At 48.6% G+C, this 26,802-nt stretch overlaps 1 protein-coding gene across 3 annotated transcripts in view; it reads left to right on the top strand.

The window, feature by feature from the left end:
• Positions 1-26,802, top strand: part of LOC139533584 (TBC1 domain family member 15-like) — an 80,916-nt gene that overhangs the window by 30,800 nt on the left and 23,314 nt on the right. For all 3 annotated transcript variants that reach the window (XR_011666820.1, XR_011666819.1, XM_071331732.1), the window contains exons 7-12: positions 6,422-6,622; positions 14,255-14,383; positions 16,093-16,196; positions 20,851-20,945; positions 22,458-22,574; positions 25,085-25,185. Coding sequence is in view for 1 of the 3 variants with exons in the window: in XM_071331732.1 (XP_071187833.1) it covers positions 6,422-6,622; positions 14,255-14,383; positions 16,093-16,196; positions 20,851-20,945; positions 22,458-22,574; positions 25,085-25,185 (747 nt within the window). In the remaining 2 variants the exon portion in view is untranslated. The remainder of the gene's footprint in view (positions 1-6,421; positions 6,623-14,254; positions 14,384-16,092; positions 16,197-20,850; positions 20,946-22,457; positions 22,575-25,084; positions 25,186-26,802) is intronic.

Below are 26,802 nucleotides of genomic sequence, written 5' to 3'. Positions count from 1 at the left end.
AGTCTACACCTGCCGCCTCACACCCTAGTCTACACCTGCCGCCTCACACCCTAGTCTACACCTGCCGCCTCACACCCTAGTCTACACCTGCCGCCTCACACCCTAGTCTACACCTGCCGCCTCACACCCTAGTCTACACACACCCTTGCCGCCTCACACCCTAGTCTACACACACCCTTGCCGCCTCACACCCTAGTCTACACACACCCTTGCCGCCTCACACCCTAGTCTACACACACCCTTGCCGCCTCACACCCTAGTCTACACACACCCTTGCCGCCTCACACCCTAGTCTACACACACCCTTGCCGCCTCACACCCTAGTCTACACACACCCTTGCCGCCTCACACCCTAGTCTACACACACCCTTGCCGCCTCACACCCTAGTCTACACACACCCTTGCCTCACTCAATACAGTCAATTCCTCCTTCACGCTCCAGCAATACTTTCCCATGTAGTCACTGCCTTCATTCCCCTACCTCCCGGTCCTCTATACGGCCCCCTCCCGGCCTCTATACGGCCCCCTCCCGGCCGGCCTCTATACGTTCTCCTCCCGGCCGGCCTCTATACTGTCTCAGGGTTCACAGAACAACTCTGCTGTTATTTTAATGAGTTTGTTCTGAGCAGGGCAGTGACTTAATGAGAGCAGCACATTTTGTTGGTTTGTTTTATGAGGCCTCTCTGAAAGCCTGGGTAGGAGAAATGAAATGTGTCCCAAATGGCACCCTATCCCCTTTATAGTCCATAGGGCTCTGGACTAAAGTAGTGTACTATATAGGGAATAGGGCTCTGGTCTAAAGTAGTGCACTATATAGGGAATAGGGCTCTGGTCTAAAGTAGTGCACTATATAGGGAATGGGGCTCTGGTCTAAAGTAGTGCACTATATAGGGAATAGGGCTCTGGTCTAAAGTAGTGCACTATATAGGGAATAGGGCTCTGGTCAAAAGTAGTGCACTATATAGGGAATAGGGCCCTGGTCTAAAGCAGTGCACTATATAGGGAATGGGGCTCTGGTCTAAAGTAGTGCACTATATAGGGAATAGGGCTCTGGTCTAAAGTAGTGTGCTATATAGGGTGCTTTTTGGTGTGCAGTCTTGCTCGGAATAGGGGAGAACTGGATAATAAAGGATGGGGGTTACAGGGGGGTACATGCTCTGAATAGGGGAGAACTGGATAATAAAGGATGGGGGTTACAGGGGGGTACATGCTCTGAATAGGGGAGAACTGGGTAATAAAGGATGGGGGTTACAGGGGGGGTACATGCTCTGAATAGGGGAGAACTGGGTAATAAAGGATGGGGGTACATGCTCTGAATAGGGGAGAACTGGGTAATAAAGGATGGGGGTTACAGGGGGGGTACATGCTCTGAATAGGGGAGAACTGGGTAATAAAGGATGGGGGTTACAGGGGGGGTACATGATCTGAATAGGGGAGAACTGGATAATAAAGGATGGGGGTTACAGGGGGGGTACTTGCTCTGAATATGGGAGAACTGGGTAATAAAGGATGGGGGTTACAGGGGGGGGTACATGCTCTGAATAGAGGAGAACTGGGTAATAAAGGATGGGGGTTACAGGGGGGGTACATGCTCTGAATAGGGGAGAACTGGGTAATAAAGGATGGGGGTTACAGGGGGGTACATGCTCTGAATAGGGGAGAACTGGGTAATAAAGGATGGGGGTTACAGGGGGTACATGCTCTGAATAGGGGAGAACTGGGTAATAAAGGATGGGGGTTACAGGGGGGGTACATGCTCTGAATAGGGGAGAACTGGGTAATAAAGGATGGGGGTTACAGGGGGGTACATGCTCTGAATAGGGGAGAACTGGAAAATAAAGGATGGGGGTTACAGGGGGGTACATGCTCTGAATAGGGGAGAACTGGGTAATAAAGGATGGGGGTTACAGGGGGTACATGCTCTGAATAGGGGAGAACTGGGTAATAAAGGATGGGGGTTACAGGGGGGGTACATGCTCTGAATAGGGGAGAACTGGGTAATAAAGGATGGGGGTTACAGGGGGGGTACATGCTCTGAATAGGGGAGAACTGGGTAATAAAGGATGGGGGTTACAGGGGGTACATGCTCTGAATAGGGGAGAACTGGGTAATAAAGGATGGGGGTTACAGGGGGGGGTACATGCTCTGAATAGGGGAGAACTGGAAAATAAAGGATGGGGGTTACAGGGGGGTACATGCTCTGTATAGGGGAGAACTGGGTAATAAAGGATGGGGGTTACAGGGGGTACATGCTCTGAATAGGGGAGAACTGGGTAATAAAGGATGGGGGTTACAGGGGGGGTACATGCTCTGAATAGGGGAGAACTGGGTAATAAAGGATGGGGGTTACAGGGGGGGTACATGCTCTGAATAGGGGAGAACTGGGTAATAAAGGATGGGGGTTACAGGGGGTACATGCTCTGAATAGGGGAGAACTGGGTAATAAAGGATGGGGGTTACAGGGGGGGGTACATGCTCTGAATAGGGGAGAACTGGAAAATAAAGGATGGGGGTTACAGGGGGGGGGGTACATGCTCTGAATGGGGGAGAACTGGATAATAAAGGATGGGGGTTACAGGGGGGGGGGGTACATGCTCTGAATGGGGGAGAACTGGATAATAAAGGATGGGGGTTACAGGGGGGGGTACATGCTCTGAATAGGGGAGAACTGGATAATAAAGGATGGGGGTTACAGAGGGGGGTACATGCTCTGAATGGGGGAGAACTGGATAATAAAGGATGGGGGTTACAGGGGGGGGGGGGGTACATGCTCTGAATGGGGGAGAACTGGATAATAAAGGATGGGGGTTACAGGGGGGTACATGCTCTGAATAGTGGAGAACTGGGTAATAAACCTTGTACGCCATCAGCACCAGGCTACATGGCCGGCAGACAGAGGGAATAGTTGGCAGGAGTTGTTTTTAGGTCGCCTCAGGGACTTTTAACTGCATATCATTTATCTATTGTCCTTCTCGTTGACATTTTGACTCTTGTAATACAAATCTTTTCCCTGTTTGAAATATAACCTCCTTCAGCGCAGGTCTTAGTGTTGTCCTTTATAATTAACAGTGGGCCGTGCCTCTGCTCTCGCCAAACCAACCGGGACACGTTTTTAACGGCATCTGCTAATGCGTTGTGGGCAGATAACAGGCCTGACTGTAGTGGCACATTGTTTTAGATCCCGACTGCGCGTTATGGAATAGCGGCGACATCTCATAGACATTAGGTTGGCTGCCGAGGCTGAGTGAGAGTACTGTACTCATTATCATTAAGGTTCACGGTGCCTCCCTCCCCGGCCCAGCCTTCTCTCTCTCCTGCCCTATATCAGTATTACAGGAGCCATTTAGTAAAGCAGGGATTGTGGAGGAGAAGCTAATGAGCCTTGACTTGCTAATACCGTTGGGTGGCCTCTCTTCACAAAGGGGTTAACGCTGCTGGAATATTGTTTTCTAATACGACTAAAAAATCCAATTGCAAAGATGAATGAGCAGCGTCTCAGCCGGCCGGTAACCAACGGCAGCAGAAATGGATTGGCCTGTTTTCAATAAAGTCTTTGATTCTTGTGGTACTTTTGTAGCGAGAGTATTAAAAAAAATGAGGCCTTGAAAAGCATTAGTTTTCTTGGTGATGTGATATTGTAGGCTTTTACTTCTTCATAGTAAGAGTACGCAGTCTGGAGAGTTGGAGGTGTTTCAGGCAGCGGGGGGGGGGGGGTCGGGGGATGGTTCTAGGTTGGGAGTGTTTCAGGCAGCGGGGGGGGGGGATGGTACTAGGTTGGGAGTGTTTCAGGCAGCGGGGGGGGATGGTACTAGGTTGGGAGTGTTTCAGGCAGCGAGGGGGGGGGGTCGGGGGATGGTACTAGGTTGGGGGTGTTTCAGGCAGCGGGGGGGGGGGGTGGGGTACTAGGTTGGGAGTGTTTCAGGCAGCGGGGGGGGGGGGGGGATGGTACTAGGTTGGGAGTGTTTCAGGCAGCGGGGGTGGGGGGGGGGATGGTACTAGGTTGGGAGTGTTTCAGGCAGCGGGGGGGGGGGTCGGGGGATGGTACTAGGTTGGGAGTGTTTCAGGCAGCGGGGGGGGGGGGTCGGGGGATGGTACTAGGTTGGGAGTGTTTCAGGCAGCGGGGGGGTCGGGGGATGTTACTAGGTTGGGAGTGTTTCAGGTAGCGGGGGGGGGGTGGTACTAGGTTGGGAGTGTTTCAGGCAGCGGGGGGGGATGGTACTAGGTTGGGAGTGTTTCAGGCAGCGGGGGGGGTCGGGGGATGGTACTAGGTTGGGAGTGTTTCAGGCAGCGGGGGGGGGGGGGGGGTGGTACTAGGTTGGGAGTGTTTCAGGCAGCGGGGGGGGGTGGTACTAGGTTGGGAGTGTTTCAGGCAGCGGGGGGGGGGGGTGGTACTAGGTTGGGAGTGTTTCAGGCAGCGGGGGGGGGATGGTACTAGGTTGGGAGTGTTTCAGGCAGCGGGGGGGGGGGATGGTACTAGGTTGGGAGTTTCAGGCAGCGGGGGGGGGGGGTGGTACTAGGTTGGGAGTGTTTCAGGCAGCGGGGGGGGGGGGATGGTACTAGGTTGGGAGTGTTTCAGGCAGCGGGGGGGGGTGGTACTAGGTTGGGAGTGTTTCAGGCAGCGGGGGGGGGGGGGGGCGGGTCGGGGGATGGTACTAGGTTGGGAGTGTTTCATGCAGCGGGGGGGGGGGGGGGGTCGGGGGATGGTACTAGGTTGGGAGTGTTTCAGGCAGCGGGGGGGGGGGGGGGGGATGGTACTAGGTTGGGAGTTTCAGGCAGCGGGGGGGGGGGTGGTACTAGGTTGGGAGTGTTTCAGGCAGCGGGGGGGGGGGTGGTACTAGGTTGGGAGTGTTTCAGGCAGCGGGGGGGGGGGTGGTACTAGGTTGGGAGTGTTTCAGGCAGCGGGGGGGGGGGGATGGTACTAGGTTGGGAGTTTCAGGCAGCGGGGGGGGTGGTACTAGGTTGGGAGTGTTTCAGGCAGCGGGGGGGGTGGTACTAGGTTGGGAGTGTTTCAGGCAGCGGGGGGGGGGGGTCGGGGGATGGTACTAGGTTGGGAGTGTTTCAGGCAGCGGGGGATGGTACTAGGTTGGGAGTGTTTCAGGCAGCGGGGGGGGGGTCGGGGGATGGTACTAGGTTGGGAGTGTTTCAGGCAGCGGGGGGGGGTCGGGGGATGGTACTAGGTTGGGAGTGTTTCAGGCAGCGGGGGGGGGGGGGGGGTCGGGGGATGGTACTAGGTTGGGAGTGTTTCAGGCAGCGGGGGGGGGGTCGGGGGATGGTACTAGGTTGGGAGTGTTTCAGGCAGCGGGGGGGGGGTCGGGGGATGGTACTAGGTTGGGAGTGTTTCAGGCAGCGGGGGGGGGGTCGGGGGATGGTACTAGGTTGGGAGTGTTTCAGGCAGCGGGGGGGGGGGTCGGGGGATGGTACTAGGTTGGGAGTGTTTCAGGCAGCGGGGGGGGGGGTCGGGGGATGGTACTAGGTTGGGAGTGTTTCAGGCAGCGGGGGGGGGGGGGGGGTCGGGGGATGGTACTAGGTTGGGAGTGTTTCAGGCAGCGGGGGGGGGGGTCGGGGGATGGTACTAGGTTGGGAGTGTTTCAGGCAGCGGGGGGGTTCGGGGGATGGTACTAGGTTGGGAGTGTTTCAGGCAGCGGGGGGGGGTCGGGGGATGGTACTAGGTTGGGAGTGTTTCAGGCAGCGGGGGGGTTGGGGGGGGGTCGGGGGATGGTACTAGGTTGGGAGTCTGTGTTTCAGGCAGCGGGGGGGGTCGGGGGATGGTACTAGGTTGGGAGTGTTTCAGGCAGCGGGGGGGGGTCGGGGGATGGTACTAGGTTGGGAGTGTTTCAGGCAGCGGGGGGGTTGGGGGGTGCTGTGGGCACTTCCAAAGGTAACATTTCACACCTGTGATGAGGTGAAAATAGTGTAGCTAAAATAAGCTCTTGTCATCTTTAAAGTGCTTATAATGAGACGGCAGCTAAAATACATCTGTCTGGTGCCACAGCGTTAACATTGACCTCCTTCATGACCCCTGTCATCTCACCTCCTCCTCTTCCTCTCTCCATCTCTCCTCCTCTCCCTCTCTCTATCTCTCCTCTCCTCCTCTCCCCTTCTCCTCCTCCTCTCTCCCCTTCTCCTCCTCCTCTCTCCCCTTCTCCTCTCCTTCTCCTCCTCCTCTCCATCTCTCCTTCTCCTCCTCCTCTCCATCTCTCCTTCTCCTCCTCCTCTCCATCTCTCCTCCTCCTCCTCCTCTCCATCTCTCCTCCTCCTCCTCCTCTCCATCTCTCCTTCTCCTCCTCTCTCGTCCCCGCAATCCTCTTCCTTTTTCCTCTCTCTCTCTCCCCTGTTCCGCTTTTACTCCCTCTCTCCCCCAATCAACTGTCTCTCCTTCCTCTCTTCCCATCTCCCCCTCTTACTCCCACCTACCCAACAGAAGTTTTCTCAGGACCCAGTCACCACTACGCTGGGTGGTTTCTCCAAGGTGACCAACTACCTGTTTGATGCGTTCCGGGGTCCAGACGCGGAGCTACTGCAGCAGAGGCCCGTCGGGGAGGTGGCTGACCTGCTGAATGAGTCCATACCAGGACTGGACATCAACCAGCTGGAGGAACCAGGCTTTGAGGTTATCACCAAGGTGAGTTAGAGTAGACACTGGGAGTGAATGCACATACTCACATACTCTCACACACATACTCACACACACACACACACACACACACACACACACACACACACACACACACACACACACACTCTGGAACTGGAAAATGGCGCCGGAAGAAATGGCAGTAGTTTTACAGGCGCCCAACCAATTGTGCTATTATGTGGTTGTTATTTGTATCTTACGGCAAAAAAAGAGCTTCTGGATATCAGGACAGCATCACTCACCTCGGATTAGACTGATGTTTTTCTTCAACAAGCAGACGTACAGGACATTCTCCAAACACCCGACAAGGCCAACATCCCCGTTATTTGCAAGAGGAAGAGACGCAGGTACAGAGGCGCAGGTACAGGGGCGCAGGTACAGGGGCGCAGGTACAGGGGCGCAGGTACAGGGGCGCAGGTACAGGGGCGCAGGTACAGAGGACACAGAGCGGGATGCCTTGTGAGGATCCGCAGAAGGTGCGTGGGAAAGCTGCCGTTACCGTAAATATTACTCGCCAACGTGCAATCATTGGACAATCAATTAGGCGAGGTACGATCACGAATATCCTACCAACGGGACATCAAAAACTGTAATATCCTATGTTTGCACCGGCTAGATAGAACAGCACACTCCGGTAAGACGAGGGGGGGGGGGGGGGGGGGGGGGCGGTCTGTGTGTATTTGTAACCAGCTGGTGCACGAAATCTAAGGAAGTCTCTAGATTTTGCTCGCCTGAAGTAGAGTATATTGTGATAAATTGCAGGCCACACTACTTGCCTAGAGAGTTTAAAGCTATACTTTTCGTGGCTGTTTATTTACCACCACAGACAGATGCTGGCACTAAGACTGCACTCAGTCAGCTGTATAAGGAAATAAGCAAACAGGAAACCACTCACCCAGAGGCAGTGCTCCTAGTGGCCGGAGACTGTAATGCAGGGAAACTTAAATCAGTTCTACCAAATTTCTATCAACATATTAAATGTGCAACCAGAGGGAAAAAAATTCTAGATCACCTTTACACCACACACAGAGACGCGTACCAAGCTCTCCCTCGCCTTCCATTCGGTAAATCCGACCACAACTCTATCCTCCTTACAAGCAAAGATTAAATTAGGATGCACCTGCCATTTGGGACAGCTGCCTGCCATCCAGGACCTCTACACCAGGCGGTGTCAGAGGAAGGCCCTAAAAACTGTCAAAGACACCAGCCTCCCCCGTCATAGACTGTTCTCTCTACTACCGCACGGCAAGCGGTACCGGAGTGCCAAGTCTAGGACAAAAAGGCTTCTCAACAGTTTTTACCCCCAAGCCATAAAACTCCTGAACAGGTAATCAAATGGCTACCTGGACTATTTGCATTGTGTGCCCCCCCCCCCCCAACCCCTCTTTTTACGCTACTGCTACTCATAATCACTTTAACTATACATTCATGTACATACTACCTCAATTGGCCTGACCAACCAGTGCTCCCGCACATTGGCTACCCGGGCTATCTGCATTGTGTCCCGCCACTCACCACCCGCCAACCCCTCTTTTACGCTACTGCTACTCTCTGTTTATCATATATGCATAGTCACTTTAACCATATCTACATGTACATACTACTTCAATCAGCCCGACTAACCGGTGGCTGTATGTAGCCTCGCTGCTGTATGTAGCCTCGCTGCTGTATGTAGCCTCGCTGCTGTATGTAGCCTCGCTGCTGTATGTAGCCTCGCTGCTGTATGTAGCCTCGCTGCTGTATGTAGCCTCGCTGCTGTATGTAGCCTCGCTGCTGTATGTAGCCTCGCTGCTGTATGTAGCCTCGCTGCTGTATGTAGCCTCGCTGCTGTATATAGCTTCGCTACTGTTATTCTTCACTGTCTTTTTACTGTTGTTTTATTTCTTTACCTACCTATTGTTCACCTAATACCTTTTTTGCACCATAGGTTAGAGCCTGTAAGTAAGCATATCACTGTACGGTCTACACCTGTTGTGTTCAGCGCACGTGACAAACTTTGATTTGATTTGACATGTCTTGGAGATAAAGACAGGCTTAGGAAACACATACAGGTGATCAGATCGTGTTTAACGTCTCCAGAACCACATCAATATGACCTACTGTAGCAATCTTGTGAGGTGTGAAGCACGGCTGCTTACTGCCTAGTGCCCACCTGTCTCACTGGCTAGATGGGACTCTCAGCCAGGACCCGAGCAGACTGGCTAGATGGGACTCTCAGCCAGGACCAGTGCAGACTGGCTAGATGGGACTCTCAGCCAGGACCCGAGCAGACTGGCTAGATGGGACTCTCAGCCAGGACCCGTGCAGACTGGCTAGATGGGACTCTCAGCCAGGACCCGTGCAGACTGGCTAGATGGGACTCTCAGCCAGGACCCGTGCAGACTGGCTAGATGGGACTCTCAGCCAGGACCCGAGCAGACTGGCTAGATGGGACTCTCAGCCAGGACCCGAGCAGACTGGCTAGATGGGACTCTCAGCCAGGACCCGAGCAGACTGGCTAGATGGGACGCTCAGACAGAAGTTCCCTTTTTCCTCACACAGACACAGCTCTACCGTCTGTCTCCATTTAAACCAGGAGGTTGTGTTAACAGCCACCCAGTTCCTCTCTAATTGCCTCTCTGTTTTAATTAGAAGTGACCCTCTGCTCTCAGCGTTGCCAAGGCAACCTGCGCTGCTAGCTAGCCTCTCCTCTCCACAGGTGTGGTTGAGTGTGACGTTGGATGACACGTGCTTTGCTAAACATAGGAATAGTCACCACACACAACCCACTCAGTGGAATGCCACCCAGAGTGGAACGGCAAAATGGCACACTCACTGTGCTTCTCAGAAATGGCTGGAAATGAGATATCCACAGAATTTCTTTTTGTTTCTCAGTAGGTCTGTAGGACAGAGTGGGGACATCGGTAGGACAGAGTGGGGACATCGGTAGGACAGAGTGGGGACATCGGTAGGACAGAGGGGGGACATCGGTAGGACAGAGGGGGGACATCGGTAGGACAGAGTGGGGACATCGGTAGGACAGAGTGGGGACATCGGTAGGACAGAGTGGGGACATCGGTAGGACAGAGTGGGGACATCGGTAGGACAGAGTGGGGACATCGGTAGGACAGAGTGGGGACATCGGTAGGTCTGAATCACCTCCTCCTGGTTCTTTTATTTATTGATTTCACCTTTATTTAACCAGGTAGACAAGTTGAGAACAAGTTCTCATTTACAACTGCGACCGGGCCAAGAATAAAGCAAAGCAGTGCGAAACAAACAACAACACAGAGTTACACATGGAGTAAAACAAACATACAGTCAATAATACAGTTGAAAAATAAGTCTATATACAATGTGAGCAAGGGAGGTAAAGGCAAAAAAAAGGCCATGGTGGCGAAGTAAATACAATATAGCAAGTAAAACACTGGAATGGTAGATTTGCAGTGGAAGAATGTGCAAAGTAGAGATAGAAATAATGGGGTGCAAAGGAGCTAAATAAATAAATAAATACAGTAGGGGGAGAGGTAGTTGTTTGGGCTAAATTATAGATGGGCTATGTACAGGTGCAGTAATCTGTGAGCTGCTCTGACAGCTGGTGCTTAAAGCTAGTAGGGAGATAAGTGTTTCCAGTTTCAGAGATACAGGTCGCAGTGGTGGGTAGTATATGGGGCTTTGGTGACAAAACGGATGGCACTGTGATAGACTGCATCCAATTTATTGAGTAGGGTATTGGAGGCTATTTTGTAAATGACATCGCCGAAGTTGAGGATCGGTAGGATGGTCAGTTTTACGAGGGTATGAGGGTTTTCCTGACTAGGTCTCCCCTTTCAACATCAGGACTGTTTTCCTCAACTGACTAGGTCTCCCCTTTCAACATCAGGACTGTTTTCCTCAACTGACTAGGTCTCCCCTTTCAACATCAGGACTGTTTTCCTCAACTGACTAGATCTCCCCTTTCAACATCAGGACTGTTTTCCTCAACTGACTAGGTCTCCCCTTTTAACATCAGGACTGTTTTCCTCAACTGACTAGATCTCCCCTTCCAACATCAGGACTGTTTTCCTCAACTGACTAGGTCTCCCCTTTTAACATCAGGACTGTTTTCCTCAACTGACTAGGTCTCCCCATCCCCTATCCCATTTTTCAGATACTTTTATCAAAACAGACTTACACTCAGTCATGTGCATACATTTAACATATGGGAGGCTCCAGCGAAAATCTAACCAACTACCCTTGGCATTGCAAGCGCCATGTGTTCTCAATCTACCTGGTTTAAATAAAGGTTTATACATTATTTAAATAGATCTGTGGTGGGTAAATAGTAAATAAATTAGACCTCTTTCTCTCGCGCGCGCACACACACACACACACTTCGATTGGCTGATGATGCAGTGTGTAACCTCTGAGTCGCGCAGGAATGCAACGCACGCCAGATTTTTTTAATTAGATTTTGATTACATGAACCTCCTGGCTGGCCACTTTATTACCTTGTGGAAATCATTAGAAAAGAGGGAGGACGATCAATAGTGTAAATATGCTGCTTTACCTTTTAAAACAACCTCTGTATAAAGAGCCACACTATACGAAGTTGATCAGATATGCAGCTTTGAAGGTCCCCAAGAACACAGTGGCCGTCGTCATTTATTAAATGGAAGTAGTTTGGAACCACCAAGACTCTTCCAGGAGCTGGCCGCCCGGCCAAATTGAGCAAATGGGGGAGAAGGGCCTTGGTCAGGGAGGTGACCAAGAACCCGATGGTCACTCTGACAGAGCTCCACGGTTCCAGACGGACAACCATCTCTGCAGCACTCCACCATTCAGGCCTTTATGGTAGAGTGGTCAGACAGAAGCCAATCCTCAGTAAAAGACACATGACAGCCCGCTTGGAGTTTGCCAAAAGGTACCTAAAGGACTCTCAGACCATGAGAAACAAGATTCTCTGGTCTGATGAAACCAAGATTGAACTCTTTGGCCTGAATGCCAAGTGTCACGTCTGGAGGAAACCTGGCACCATCCCTACGGTGAAGCATGGTGATGGCAGCATCATACTGTGGGGATGTTTTTCAGCGGCAGGGCCTGGGAGACTAGTCAGGATCGAGGGAAGGATGAACGGAGCAGAGATCCTACAGAGAGATCCTTGATGAAACCTGCTCCAGAGTACTCAGGACCTCAGACTGGGGCGAAGGTTCACCTTCCAACAGGACGACCCATAAGCACACAGCCAAGACAATGCAGGAGTGTCTTCGAGACAAGTCTCTGAATGTCTGAGTGGTCCAGCCAAGAGCCCAGACATCTCTGGAGAAACCTGAAAATAGCTGTGCAGCGACGCTCCCCATCCAACCTGACAGAGCTTGAGAGGATCTGCTGAGAAGAATGGGAGAAACTCCCCAAATACAGGTGTGCCAAGCTTGGAGCATCATACCCAAGAAGACTCAAGGCTGTAATCGCTGACAAAGATGCTTTAACAAAGTATTGTGTAAAGGGTCTGAATACTTATGGAAATGTGAAATGCCAGTGTTTATTAAAAAAAATCAAAACATTTTAAAACTTGTTTTTGCTTTTTCATTATGGGGTATTGTGTATAGATTGATGAGGGAAAAAAATGATATAATCCATTTTAGAATAAGGCTGTAAAGTAACAAAATGTGGAGAAAGTCGACGGGTCTGAGTACTATCTGAATCCACTGTATGTAGAAGCTTCGTGGACTCTCTCTTGTTCTGTTTATACAACCCACACCTTCAGCAAAATATTTTCACAGACATGAGAAAAGTTATTCCTAAATCTCTTCCTAGTTATTTTCCAATGAAGGCTTAACAAAATAGCGTTTTATATTGTGTATTAGCTGGCTGGATGTTGGATAGTTATGGTGCTGCATGCACACACACACACACACACACACACACACACACACACACACACACACACACACACACACACACATCCCTGCTTATCACAAAGCTCATGAATTATTGACTCCTATTTACAGTCCATCCTTCTCTCCCCCCCTCCCTTATCAGCCCTGTCCCCATGGAAACAGCTCTCCGCTTCGTAGCTTAGGCTTTAGTTAGTCTGTCTTTCTTCCTGGCTGACTCCGCTTCTTCTATCTCTATCTCTCTGAGCAGAACTGTTCAATTGACTTAAGTGGCTGAAATGAGGACAGAGTGTAGTAGCTACTGTACCAGGCTGTTGGCCTGGCAAACAGAACATCACACAGCTGTCAATTGGACATGTGTGTGTAGGCTAGTGCTGGACACAGTTTTATATATGACGCACACACACACACACACACACACATTAGAAATAGTGTTTTAAATGATTTCCATTTAAAACGGCCACAACATAACGATTGGTCCAGCCAGAGCTTGGGGTTCTGTTGGATTTCAACGGGGTCGTGACCCTCATGACTTGGACTTGACACCCCTTATCCTGTCTCTCTCTCTTTCTCTGTCTCTCTCTCTTTCTCTGTCTCTCTCTCTTTCTCTGTCTCTCTCTCTTTCTCTGTCTCTCTCTCTCTCTTTCTCTCTCTCTCTCTCTCTCTTTCTCTCTCTCTCCTCTCTTTCTGTCTCTCTCTTTCTGTCTCTTTCTCTCTCTCTCTCTGTCTCTCTCTCTCTTTCTCTGTCTCTCTCTCTTTCTCTGTCTCTCTCTTTCTCTGTCTCTCTCTCTTTCTCTGTCTCTCTCTCTCTCTTTCTCTCTCTCTCTCTCTCTTTCTCTCTCTCTTTCTCTCTCTCTTTCTCTGTCTCTCTCTCGGCTTTATTGGCTATATTGGCATGGGAAACATATGTTAACATTGCCAAAGCAAGTGAAATAGTTAAACAATTTACAGTGAACATATGTCTATATACAGTGTTGTAATGATGTGCAAATGGTTAATACAGAAGGGAAAATAAATTAACATTTTAATATGGGTTGTATTTACAATGGTGTTTGTTCTTCACTGGTTGCCCTTTTCTTGTGGCAACAGGTCACAAATCTTGTTGCTGTGATGGCGCACTGTGGAATTTCACCCAGTAGATATGGGAGTTTATCAAAATTGGCTTTGTTGATTTGTGTGATCTGAGGGAAATATGTGTCTCTAGTATGGTCATACATTTGGCAGGAGGTTAGGAAGTGCAGCTCAGTTTCCACCTCATTTTCTGCAACTGTGTACTCACTGTTTAGGGCAAAATAGCGTTCTAGTTTGCTCTGTTTTTTTGTTAATTACTGGACACATTGAAAATAGTCATCTTTTTGTTTTCTCATGATTTGGTTGGGTCTAATTGTGTTGCTGTCCTGGGGCTCTGTGGGGTCTGTTGGTGTTTGTGAACAGAGCCCCAGGATCAGCTTGTTTTCTATGGTGTCTCTATGGCCAGGCTATGGTCACTGAGTCTGACCTTCCATGTGTCTCTATGGCCAGGCTATGGTCACTAAGTCTGACCTTCCATATTTTCTATGGTGTCTCTATAGCCAGGCTATGAGTTTTTATCAGTCACTGAGTTTTTACGTTGTTAATGTCTTTCTTTGTTTAAATTCTTAGATTTTGACAAGGTGTTTTGCTAATTTGATATCTCAGTCCCCTCCCTCCTCTCTATGGTGTGTTATTGGTGTAGCAGTAACATGCGTAGGTAATGCAGTATTTCCATACTCTCCCTCCCTGGTAGATTGATCTTGGCGTGCGGCCAGCAGTCCGGCGTAGGGAGCCTGTTGGGGCTGAAGAGTGGAACACCAACATGGGCCCTGAGGGACGCATGAGGAACATCTCACACCTCAAACAGACCATATTCAAAGGGGTAAGGAACACCTCAAACAGACCATATTCAAAGGGGTAAGGAACACCTCAAACAGACCATATTCAAAGGGGTAAGGAACACCTCAAACAGACCATATTCAAAGGGGTAAGGAACACGTGGGGCCAGGAACCAGCTAAAGACAGTATGATGTAACACACTGAAACACCAGGATGTAACACACTGAAACACCAGGATGTAACACACTGAAACACCAGGAACCAACTAAATACAGCAGGATATAACACACTGAAACACCAGGAACCAACTAAATACAGCAGGATATAACACACTGAAACACCAGGATGTAACACACTGAAACACCAGGAACCAACTAAATACAGCAGGATATAACACACTGAAACACCAGGAACCAACTAAATACACCAGGATATAACACACTGAAACACCAGGATGTAACACACTGAAACACCAGGAACCAACTAAATACAGCAGGATATAACACACTGAAACACCAGGATATAACACACTGAAACACCAGGAACCAACTAAGTACAGCAGGATATAACACACTGAAACACCAGGATATAACACACTGAAACACCAGGAACCAACTAAGTACAGCAGGATATAACACACTGAAACACCAGGATATAACACACTGAAACACCAGGAACCAACTAAATACAGCAGGATATAACACACTGAAACACCAGGAACCAACTAAATACAGCAGGATGTAACACACTGAAACACCAGGAACCAACTAAATACAGCAGGATGTAACACACTGAAACACCAGGAACCAACTAAATACAGCAGGATGTAACACACTGAAACACCAGGAACCAACTAAATACAGCAGGATGTAACACACTGAAACACCAGGAACCAACTAAATACAGCAGGATATAACACACTGAAACACCAGGAACCAACTAAATACAGCAGGATATAACACACTGAAACACCAGGAACCAACTAAATACAGCAAGATATAACACACTGAAACACCAGGAACCAACTAAATACACCAGGATATAACACACTGAAACACCAGGATATAACACACTGAAACACCAGGAACCAACTAAATACAGCAGGATATAACACACTGAAACACCAGGAACCAACTAAATACAGCAGGATATAACACACTGAAACACCAGGAACCAACTAAATACAGCAGGATATAACACACTGAAACACCAGGAACCAACTAAATACAGCAGGATATAACACACTGAAACACCAGGAACAAACGGGACAGTCTCTGTATCTCACACACACACCACACACACACGCCCTCTGCTGTTAATTAAGAGAGTAGCAACAGCACAAACCCATCAGTGCTTTTAATTCCTACATATACTGTTCATCCTTGACAGAGCTAGCTACAGTAGCTCATCCATACTGCATTGTGAGTCTATGGCCTATGGTTCTGGCCTTGAGCAGTGAGGCAGAACACTCATTAAAGGCAGTATCTGAGGCCTCTGTAGTCTCTCTACATGAAGGATATAGAAGTGGGGGTCAGCCGCGTTTCAGAGATTGTTTTGTCTCCCGACATCGCCTCTCTCTCTGACGCAACAGTTGGAAGTCGAAGGCTGAGTTGAAACTGGAATAGCTCTGTTAGGCCTGTTTTGTTTGTTACTTACTGCAGGACTGTGGAAATAAAAGCTGTCTGTCTCTCTCCTCTTTTACTTTCTCTCTCTCCCTCCCCATCCCTCTTTCTGTCTCTCCGTCCCTCCTAGGGTCTGTGTCATGTGTTGAGGAAGGAGGGATGGAAGTTTCTGCTGGGCTACTTCCCCTGGGACAGCACCCAGGAGGAGAGGAGTCGTCTGACCGAGAGGAAAACGTAAGAGACACTCCTACTCATTAGGAGACTGGGAGCTCCTCCGTGGTTGACACATGCTCTCTGTCAGATCTGCATCATAACAGCACTGTTGATATAATACTAGGACAGGAAAACCCAACACCTCTCACTTCATGTTGTCTTTGTGCTCGTAGAGAGATCTTCACAACGTTTTATGAATCAGTACGCGTTACATTTACAAGTAATATGACTTGTATTTATGAATGACTAATACATTTCAGTTTTAAAACATGTTGCTGTTCAGATGGCGTTGAGAGCACTGTGTGAAGAGAGTACTAGTTCTCATAGCACAGCACCCGGTTATGTTGAAAACCAGCTGAAGGGAAGTGGTCCATACTATTCTGTTTAAACGTCACACAGTCAACACACCCTGAATGAGGGCTGGGAATTGTCAGGGACCTCACGATACGATATGATGACGATACGATATGATGACGATATGATCACGATACGATATGATCATGATCGCGATATGATCACGATATGATTATGATCAAGATACGATATGATCACGATACGATATGATCACGATATGATATGATCACGATACGATATGATCACGATACTTATGTGCTGATTCTATATGTATTACGATTCGATATTTGCGATTTGCGAACTAATTGTCTTTTTGATCAGTCATGGAAATAACTACTGAAAACACGTTGGGTCACTATTTAAAGGTCCAATGCAACTGTTTTTTGTTGTTGTCTCAATATCAAATTATTTCTGGGAAACAATGATGTACCTTACTGTGATTGTTTTAAATTAAAATGGGCAAAAAGAAACCAAAAAATGTTCTTCTCAAGCAAGAATTTAGCCAGGACGTTCTGGAAGTAGTCTGAGTGAGGGGGAACTGAAAACGAGCTGTTATTGGCAGAGAGGTTTGGAACTCGCTATCTTATTGGTCTATTAACTAATTTAAGGCCAAAAACTCCATCCCACCAAAACAGCTGGAAATTTCAGGCAGTCTTTTCAAACAGCTCTTACACTAAAATGGCATTATAATTTTCACAATATTATTCCAACTTCAAAATCAAGTTTTTGACTGCACTGGGCTTTTAAAAAGAAGATGGAGAACAAGCTATAGGACAAAATACCAGTGTTTTGGCACAGGTAAAGTGAACTAGCGCTAGCTAACACTACCTAGCAAAATCAAAAAATAGATACATTTATATATTTTTTACTTGGAGTCAAGGTATCTATAATATGGTCCAAAGTAATATTGCGATATGTAACTCGATTTTCCCTCTATCACCTAATGTAATGTGAAATATTTTCTGTCGTCTCACTCCTTTACTTTCCTCTCTTTCCTCAGGGAAAAGTACTTATTCCCCCTCTCTTCTCATCCTCAGGGATAAGTACTTATTCCCTCTCTCCTCATCCTCAGGGATGAGTACTTATTCCCCCTCTCTTCTCATCCTCTTTCCTCAGGGATGAGTACTTATTCCCCCTCTCTTCTCATCCTCTTTCCTCAGGGATGAGTACTTATTCCCCCTCTCTTCTCATCCTCTTCCCTCAGGGATGAGTACTTATTCCCCCTCTCTTCTCATCCTCTTCCCTCAGGGATGAGTACTTATTCCCCCTCTCTTCTCATCCTCTTTCCTCAGGGATGAGTACTTATTCCCCCTCTCTTCTCATCCTCTTCCCTCAGGGATGAGTACTTATTCCCCCTCTCTTCTCATCCTCTTTCCTCAGGGATGAGTACGTATTCCCCCTCTTCTCATCCTCTTTCCTCAGGGATGAGTACGTATTCCCCCTCTCCTCATCCTCTTTCCTCAAGGATGAGTACTTATTCCCCCTCTCTTCTCATCCTCTTTCCTCAGGGATGAGTACTTATTCCCCCTCTCCTCATCCTCTTTCCTCAGGGATGAGTACTTATTCCCCCTCTCTTCTCATCCTCTTTCCTCAGGGATGAGTACGTATTCCCCCTCTCCTCATCCTCTTTCCTCAGGGATGAGTACTTATTCCCCCTCTCCTCATCCTCTTTCCTCAGGGATGAGTACTTATTCCCTCTCTTCTCATCCTCTTTCCTCAGGGATGAGTACGTATTCCCCCTCTCTTCTCATCCTCTTTCCTCAGGGATGAGTACTTATTCCCTCTCTTCTCATCCTCTCTTCTCATCCTCTTTCCTCAGGGATAAGTACTTATTCCCCTCTTCTCATCCTCTTCCCTCAGGGATGAGTACATATTCCCCCTCTCCTCATCCTCTTTCCTCAGGGATGAGTACTTATTCCCCCTCTTCTCATCCTCTTTCCTCAGGGATGAGTACTTATTCCCCCTCTCTTCTCATCCTCTTTCCTCAGGGATGAGTACTTATTCCCCCTCTCCTCATCCTCTTTCCTCAGGGATGAGTACTTATTCCCCCTCTCCTCATCCTCTTTCCTCAGGGATGAGTACTTATTCCCTCTCTTCTCATCCTCTTTCCTCAGGGATGAGTACTTATTCCCTCTCTTCTCATCCTCTTTCCTCAGGGATGAGTACTTATTCCCTCTCTTCTCATCCTCTTTCCTCAGGGATGAGTACTTATTCCCCCTCTCTTCTCATCCTCTCTTCTCATCCTCTTTCCTCAGGGATGAGTACTTATTCCCCCTCTCTTCTCATCCTCTTTCCTCAGGGATGAGTACTTATTCCCCCTCTCTTCTCATCCTCTTTCCTCAGGGATGAGTACTTATTCCCCTCTCTTCTCATCCTCTTCCATCAGGGATGAGTACTTATTCCCCCTCTCTTCTCATCCTCTTCCCTCAGGGATGAGTACTTATTCCCCCTCTCTTCTCATCCTCTTCCCTCAGGGATGAGTACTTATTCCCCCTCTCTTCTCATCCTCTTTCCTCAGGGATGAGTACTTATTCCCCCTCTCTTCTCATCCTCTTCCCTCAGGGATGAGTACTTATTCCCCCTCTCTTCTCATCCTCTTTCCTCAGGGATGAGTACTTATTCCCCCTCTCTTCTCATCCTCTTTCCTCAGGGATGAGTACGTATTCCCCCTCTCCTCATCCTCTTTCCTCAAGGATGAGTACTTATTCCCCCTCTCTTCTCATCCTCTTTCCTCAGGGATGAGTACTTATTCCCCCTCTCCTCATCCTCTTTCCTCAGGGATGAGTACTTATTCCCCCTCTCTTCTCATCCTCTTTCCTCAGGGATGAGTACGTATTCCCCCTCTCCTCATCCTCTTTCCTCAGGGATGAGTACTTATTCCCCCTCTCCTCATCCTCTTTCCTCAGGGATGAGTACTTATTCCCTCTCTTCTCATCCTCTTTCCTCAGGGATGAGTACTTATTCCCCCTCTCTTCTCATCCTCTTTCCTCAGGGATGAGTACTTATTCCCTCTCTTCTCATCCTCTCTTCTCATCCTCTTTCCTCAGGGATGAGTACGTATTCCCCCTCTCCTCATCCTCTTTCCTCAGGGATGAGTACTTATTCCCCCTCTTCTCATCCTCTTTCCTCAGGGATGAGTACTTATTCCCCCTCTCTTCTCATCCTCTTTCCTCAGGGATGAGTACTTATTCCCCCTCTCCTCATCCTCTTTCCTCAGGGATGAGTACTTATTCCCTCTCTTCTCATCCTCTTTCCTCAGGGATGAGTACTTATTCCCTCTCTTCTCATCCTCTTTCCTCAGGGATGAGTACTTATTCCCTCTCTTCTCATCCTCTTTCCTCAGGGATGAGTACTTATTCCCCCTCTTCTCATCCTCTTTCCTCAGGGATGAGTACTTATTCCCCCTCTCTTCTCATCCTCTTTCCTCAGGGATGAGTACTTATTCTCCCTCTTCTCATCCTCTTTCCTCAGGGATGAGTACTTATTCCCTCTCTTCTCATCCTCTTTCCTCAGGGATGAGTACTTATTCCCTCTCTTCTCATCCTCTTTCCTCAGGGATGAGTACTTATTCCCCCTCTTCTCATCCTCTTTCCTCAGGGATGAGTACTTATTCCCCCTCTCTTCTCATCCTCTTTCCTCAGGGATGAGTACTTATTCCCCCTCTCTTCTCATCCTCTTTCCTCAGGGATGAGTACTTATTCCCCCTCTCTTCTCATCCTCTCTTCTCATCCTCTTTCCTCAGGGATGAGTACTTATTCTCCCCCTCTCTTCTCATCCTCTCTTCTCATCCTCTTTCCTCAGGGATGAGTACTTATTCCCCCTCTCTTCTCATCCTCTTTCCTCAGGGATGAGTACTTATTCTCCCTCTCTTCTCATCCTCTTTCCTCAGGGATGAGTACTTATTCCCCCTCTCTTCTCATCCTCTTTCCTCAGGGATGAGTACTTATTCCCCCTCTCTTCTCATCCTCTCTTATCCTCTTTCCTCAGGGATGAGTACTTATTCCCCCTCTCTTCTCATCCTCTTTCCTCAGGGATGAGTACTTATTCCCCCTCTCTTCTCATCCTCTTTCCTCAGGGATGAGTACTTATTCCCCCTCTCTTCTCATCCTCTCTTCTCATCCTCTTTCCTCAGGGATGAGTACTTATTCCCCCTCTCTTCTCATCCTCTTTCCTCAGGGATGAGTACGTATTCCCCCTCTCTTCTCATCCTCTCTTCTCGTCCTCTTTCCTCAGGGATGAGTACTTATTCCCCCTCTCTTCTCATCCTCTTTCCTCAGGGATGAGTACTTATTCCCCCTCTCTCCTCATCCTCTTTCCTCAGGGATGAGTACTTCCGTATGAAGCTCCAGTGGAAGTCAGTGAGTGAGGAGCAGGAGAAACACAACAGCATGTTTAGAGACCACAGGAGTCTAATAGGTAATCACCATCATCATCATCACTTCTAACAGAATGTTAGTCAGGAGTCTAATAGGTAATCACCATCATCATCATCACTAATAACAGAATGTTAGTTAGGAGTCTAATAGGTCATCTTCATCATCATCACTCTGTCTGGGGGGGCTCTGTCTGGGGTTGTTGGAGAAGCCAGAAGCCAGTTTTCCCTTCTAACCGATGGACAATAGTTGTATTCCATTGGTCTGACAGTAGGATGGTTACGTGGTTTGAACAATGGGCACTGTGACAAACAGGAGACCTTTCCAATATGTTAATGAGTTAGACTCCTTGTTCCAACAGCCTCAGTCAGCAACTTAACTCCCCCCCCCCACAGCCAGTGAAGAACAAAAGTTGGCCACATTTGTCCGGGTCTGAACCCCAAACTGCTCAGCAAAAACCATTTGAAACAAAGTGTGACACCTTTCCTAGTTTAGCTACTTGAAGTCTGAGCTGAGACTGGAATCAATCTGGCTCCCATCGGATCAGCCCCGTGTTTTATTTATTCAATATTCCATCAGCGTCGTCAGCCTGTAGAACCCAGCCCCGTGGCCGCGTCCCAAATGACATCTTATACCCTGTATATAGTGCACTACTTTTGACCTGAGCCCTATGTCCACTAAATAGGCAGTAGGTTGTCATTTGGGACAGGGCCCATGTCAGCCAGGTAATGGGATCTCATCTCCTCCTGATCGTTGAGGAATGATCCATACTGGATCTGGCTGGCTCCTCAATGGACTTGGCATTTCTGTTCTCTCCGTCTCGTTATTCTCTCTCTCTCCCTCTCTGAGTCGCTCCCCCCTTCTATTCAAAGGATTGAAATTAGGCTCCGGTTGTAACAGGGTTAGAGTTGTGTGCTCTCTGTAAATGTCAGCTGAAATGAATATGGAAATGAGCGGCGGCTGGCACGGAGAAATGCTGAACTGTTTGAAGTGCTTCTGATTTCAACTCCTGGTAGTAAACTTTATGTCTGAGGACAATCGGGCAGACCAGACCAGTGGTGAAGTCGGGGCCTGTATTCATAAAGCGTCTCTGAGTTGGGAGTGCTGATCTACGATCAGGTTCCTTCTGTCCATGTCATCTGACCCTCCTATTCTTTATGAATACTGGTGGCTGTTAGTTCCCTCTGCAGAGAAAGACCCTCCTATTCTTTATGAATACTGGTGGCTGTTAGTTCCCTCTACAGAAGAAAGACCCTCCTATTCTTTATGAATACTGGTGGCTGTTAGTTCCCTCTACAGAAGAAAGACCCTCCTATTCTTTATGAATACTGGTGGCTGTTAGTTCCCTCTACAGAGGAAGAAGTAAACAGGTCAGAAACTTTGTCAGTCCGTCACGATGGATGGTGTAAATTCTACATCTATATATTTAGTCTGTTATTGTCTGTGTGTAACCCTGTAGCAGCACCGTTTCACTGAGTCAAATCCTCTACATCCAAATGTATTTGGTGATTGAAGGGGATTCTGAGGCCTGTGACTGTGTTGATTTCCTCCACAGAGAAAGACGTGAACAGGACAGACAGGACCAACACTTTCTATGAAGGACCAGACAACCCAGGACTGATTCTGCTGCACGATGTCCTCATGACCTACTGCATGTATGACTTTGACCTGGGTAAGACCACGCTTGTCCTACTGCATGACTTTGACCTGGGTAAGACCACGCTTGTCATACTGTATGACTTTGACCTGGGTAAGACCACGCTTGTCCTACTGCATGTATGACTTTGACCTGGGTAAGACCACGCTGGTCCTACTGCATGACTTTGACCTGGGTAAGACCACGCTGGTCCTACTGAATGACTTTGACCTGGGTAAGACCACGCTTGTCATACTGTATGACTTTGACCTGGGTAAGACCACGCTTGTCCTACTGAATGACTTTGACCTGGGTAAGACCACGCTGGTCCTACTGCATGTATGACTTTGACCTGGGTAAGACCACGCTGGTCCTACTGAATGACTTTGACCTGGGTAAGACCACGCTTGTCATACTGAATGACTTTGACCTGGGTAAGACCACGCTTGTCCTACTGCATGACTTTGACCTGGGTAAGACCACGCTTGTCATACTGAATGACTTTGACCTGGGTAAGACCACGCTTGTCCTACTGAATGACTTTGACCTGGGTAAGACCACGCTGGTCCTACTGCATGACTTTGACCTGGGTAAGACCACGCTTGTCCTACTGAATGACTTTGACCTGGGTAAGACCACGCTTGTCCTACTGAATGACTTTGACCTGGGTAAGACCACGCTTGTCCTACTGCATGACTTTGACCTGGGTAAGACCACGCTTGTCCTACTGAATGACTTTGACCTGGGTAAGACGAAGCTTGTCATACTGAATGACTTTGACCTGGGTAAGACCACGCTTGTCCTACTGCATGACTTTGACCTGGGTAAGACCACGCTTGTCCTACTGCATGACTTTGACCTGGGTAAGACCACGCTTGTCCTACTGCATGACTTTGACCTGGGTAAGACCACGCTTGTCATTCTGAATGACTTTGACCTGGGTAAGACCACGCTTGTTATACTGAATGACTTTGACCTGGGTAAGACCACGCTTGTCATTCTGAATGACTTTGACCTGGGTAAGACCACGCTTGTCATACTGAATGACTTTGACCTGGGTAAGACCACGCTTGTCATTCTGAATGACTTTGACCTGGGTAAGACCACGCTTGTTATACTGAATGACTTTGACCTGGGTAAGACGAAGCTTGTCATACTGAATGACTTTGACCTGGGTAAGACCACGCTTGTCATACTGAATGACTTTGACCTGGGTAAGACCACGCTGGTCATACTGAATGACTTTGACCTGGGTAAGACCACGCTTGTCATACTGAATGACTTTGACCTGGGTAAGACCACGCTTGTCATACTGTATGACTTTGACCTGGGTAAGACCACGCTTGTTATACTGTATGACTTTGACCTGGGTAAGACCACGCTTGTCATACTGAATGACTTTGACCTGGGTAAGACCACGCTTGTCATACTGAATGACTTTGACCTGGGTAAGACCACGCTTGTCCTACTGCATGACTTTGACCTGGGTAAGACCAGGCTTCTCATTCTGTATGACTTTGACCTGGGTAAGACCACGCTTGTCATTCTGAATGACTTTGACCTGGGTAAGACCACGCTTGTCATACTGAATGACTTTGACCTGGGTAAGACCACGCTTGTCATACTGAATGACTTTGACCTGGGTAAGACCACGCTTGTCATTCTGAATGACTTTGACCTGGGTAAGACCACGCTTGTCATACTGAATGACTTTGACCTGGGTAAGACCACGCTTGTCATTCTGAATGACTTTGACCTGGGTAAGACCACGCTTGTCATACTGAATGACTTTGACCTGGGTAAGACCACGCTTGTCATACTGAATGACTTTGACCTGGGTAAGACCAGGTCATACTGAATGACTTTGACCTGGGTAAGACCACGTCAAACTGAATGTACTCAGCCTCTACTGGGTTGTGACTGCGGATTCACCAACAATAAATACTACATGCCACTCAGCACCAGACGTGATCAGTGGAGGCTGCTGAGGGGAGGACGGCTCATCATAATGGCTGGAACGGGGCGAATGGCATCAAACACATGGAAACCATGGAAACCATGTGTTGGATGTATTTGATACCATTCCACTGATTCCGCTCCAGTCATTACCACGAGCCAGTCCTCCCTGATTAAGGTGCCACCAACCTCCTGTGGTCAAGATTGTGTTTGTATGAAAGCTCTCCAGAACTGTTTCAAATCCTCTCTGTCACCACCAGGCTTTGACTGGCTGACTGGCTGACTGACTGGCTGACTGGCTGACTGGCTGACTGACTGGCTGACTGACTGGCTGACTGGCTGACTGACTGGCTGACTGGCTGACTGACTGGCTGACTGGCTGGCTGACTGACTGGCTGGCTGGCTGGCTGACTGGCTGGCTGGCAGACTGGCAGACTGGCTGACTGGCAGACTGGCTGACTGACTGACTGACTGGCTGGCTGCCTGGCTGGCTGACTGACTGGCTGGCTGCCTGGCTGGCTGACTGACTGACTGACTGACTGGCTGGCTGGCTGGCTGACTAAACCGGGTTCTTTTCTCTCTGTCACCAGGCTATGTCCAGGGTATGAGTGACCTGCTGTCTCCGATCCTCTATGTGATGGAGAACGAGGTGGACGCCTTCTGGTGCTTTGTCTCCTTCATGGACCAGATGGTGAGACTGACAACATAGAACTAGATATACTAGAACAGACATAATGTAATAAGACCATAGAATTAGGCTAGATAAACTAGCAGGGACATAACCTTCTAGTGATTTGTCTCCTTCATGGACCAGATGGGTAAAACTGAGAACATCTGAATTATTAGAACATACGTAACATAGAAATATAATTACTAGAATGGACAAAGCCCCTCACACCAAAGCAAATTAAATGAGGATATCCATTCTAGTCAGTCCATGTCTGTGGGTGAGACCTTCACTGACCTCTGTGTAGGTATATGACAGCACAGTTCTTCCTGTTTAACGAGAGAAGGAGACCAACTAGGGAAGTGTTGGTAGAGTGTGACCTGATTACCTGACCACGCTGGGTTCCCATGGTGCATTTCACAAAGGATGCATCCAAGACCACTCTCTCACAGCCTCCACCAATAGCTGAGCAGAGCCCTCGCGCTTTTTGATGTCACTCCAGCTCCATGATTTGTGTTCTGAATTCATTTTTTTCTGTCTTATTATCCAACCTATTACAACACCATCCAGCTTCCTGTCTGTTACAACACTGTCCAGCTTCCTGTCTTCTGTTACAACACTGTCCAGCTTCCTGTCTTCTGTTACAACACTGTCCAGCGTCCTGTCTTCTGTTACAACACTGTCCAGCTTCCTGTCTTCTGTTACAACACTGTCCAGCTTCCTGTATTCTGTTACAACACTGTCCAGCTTCCTGTCTTCTGTTACAACACTGTCCAGCTTCCTGTCTTCTGTTACAACAACGTCCAGCTTCCTGTCTTCTGTTACGACAACGTCCAGCTTCCTGTCTTCTGTTACGACAACGTCCAGCTTCCTGTCTTCTGTTACGACAACGTCCAGCTTCCTGTCTTCTGTTACGACAACGTCCAGCTTCCTGTCTTCTGTTACGACAACGTCCAGCTTCCTGTCTTCTGTTACGACAACGTCCAGCTTCCTGTCTTCTGTTACGACAACGTCCAGCTTCCTGTCTTCTGTTACGACAACGTCCAGCTTCCTGTCTTCTGTTACGACAACGTCCAGCTTCCTGTCTTCTGTTACGACAACGTCCAGCTTCCTGTCTTCTGTTACGACAACGTCCAGCTTCCTGTCTTCTGTTACGACAACGTCCAGCTTCCTGTCTTCTGTTACGACAACGTCCAGCTTCCTGTCTTCTGTTACGACAACGTCCAGCTTCCTGTCTTCTGTTACGACAACGTCCAGCTTCCTGTCTTCTGTTACGACAACGTCCAGCTTCCTGTCTTCTGTTACGACACTGTCCAGCTTCCTGTCTTCTGTTACGACAACGTCCAGCTTCCTGTCTTCTGTTACGACAACGTCCAGCTTCCTGTCTTCTGTTACGACAACGTCCAGCTTCCTGTCTTCTGTTACGACAACGTCCAGCTTCCTGTCTTCTGTTACGACAACGCCCAGCTTCCTGTCTTCTGTTACGACAACGCCCAGCTTCCTGTCTTCTGTTACGACAACGCCCAGCTTCCTGTCTTCTGTTACGACAACGTCCAGCTTCCTGTCTTCTGTTACGACAACGTCCAGCTTCCTGTCTTCTGTTACGACAACGTCCAGCTTCCTGTCTTCTGTTACGACAAC

Source organism: Salvelinus alpinus, chromosome 11, assembly GCF_045679555.1.
Source record: "Salvelinus alpinus chromosome 11, SLU_Salpinus.1, whole genome shotgun sequence".
In the NCBI taxonomy this organism is placed as follows: Eukaryota; Metazoa; Chordata; class Actinopteri; order Salmoniformes; family Salmonidae; genus Salvelinus; species Salvelinus alpinus.
Note: the sequence above shows the minus strand (reverse complement) of the source record. Positions and strands in the feature narration are given on the sequence as shown.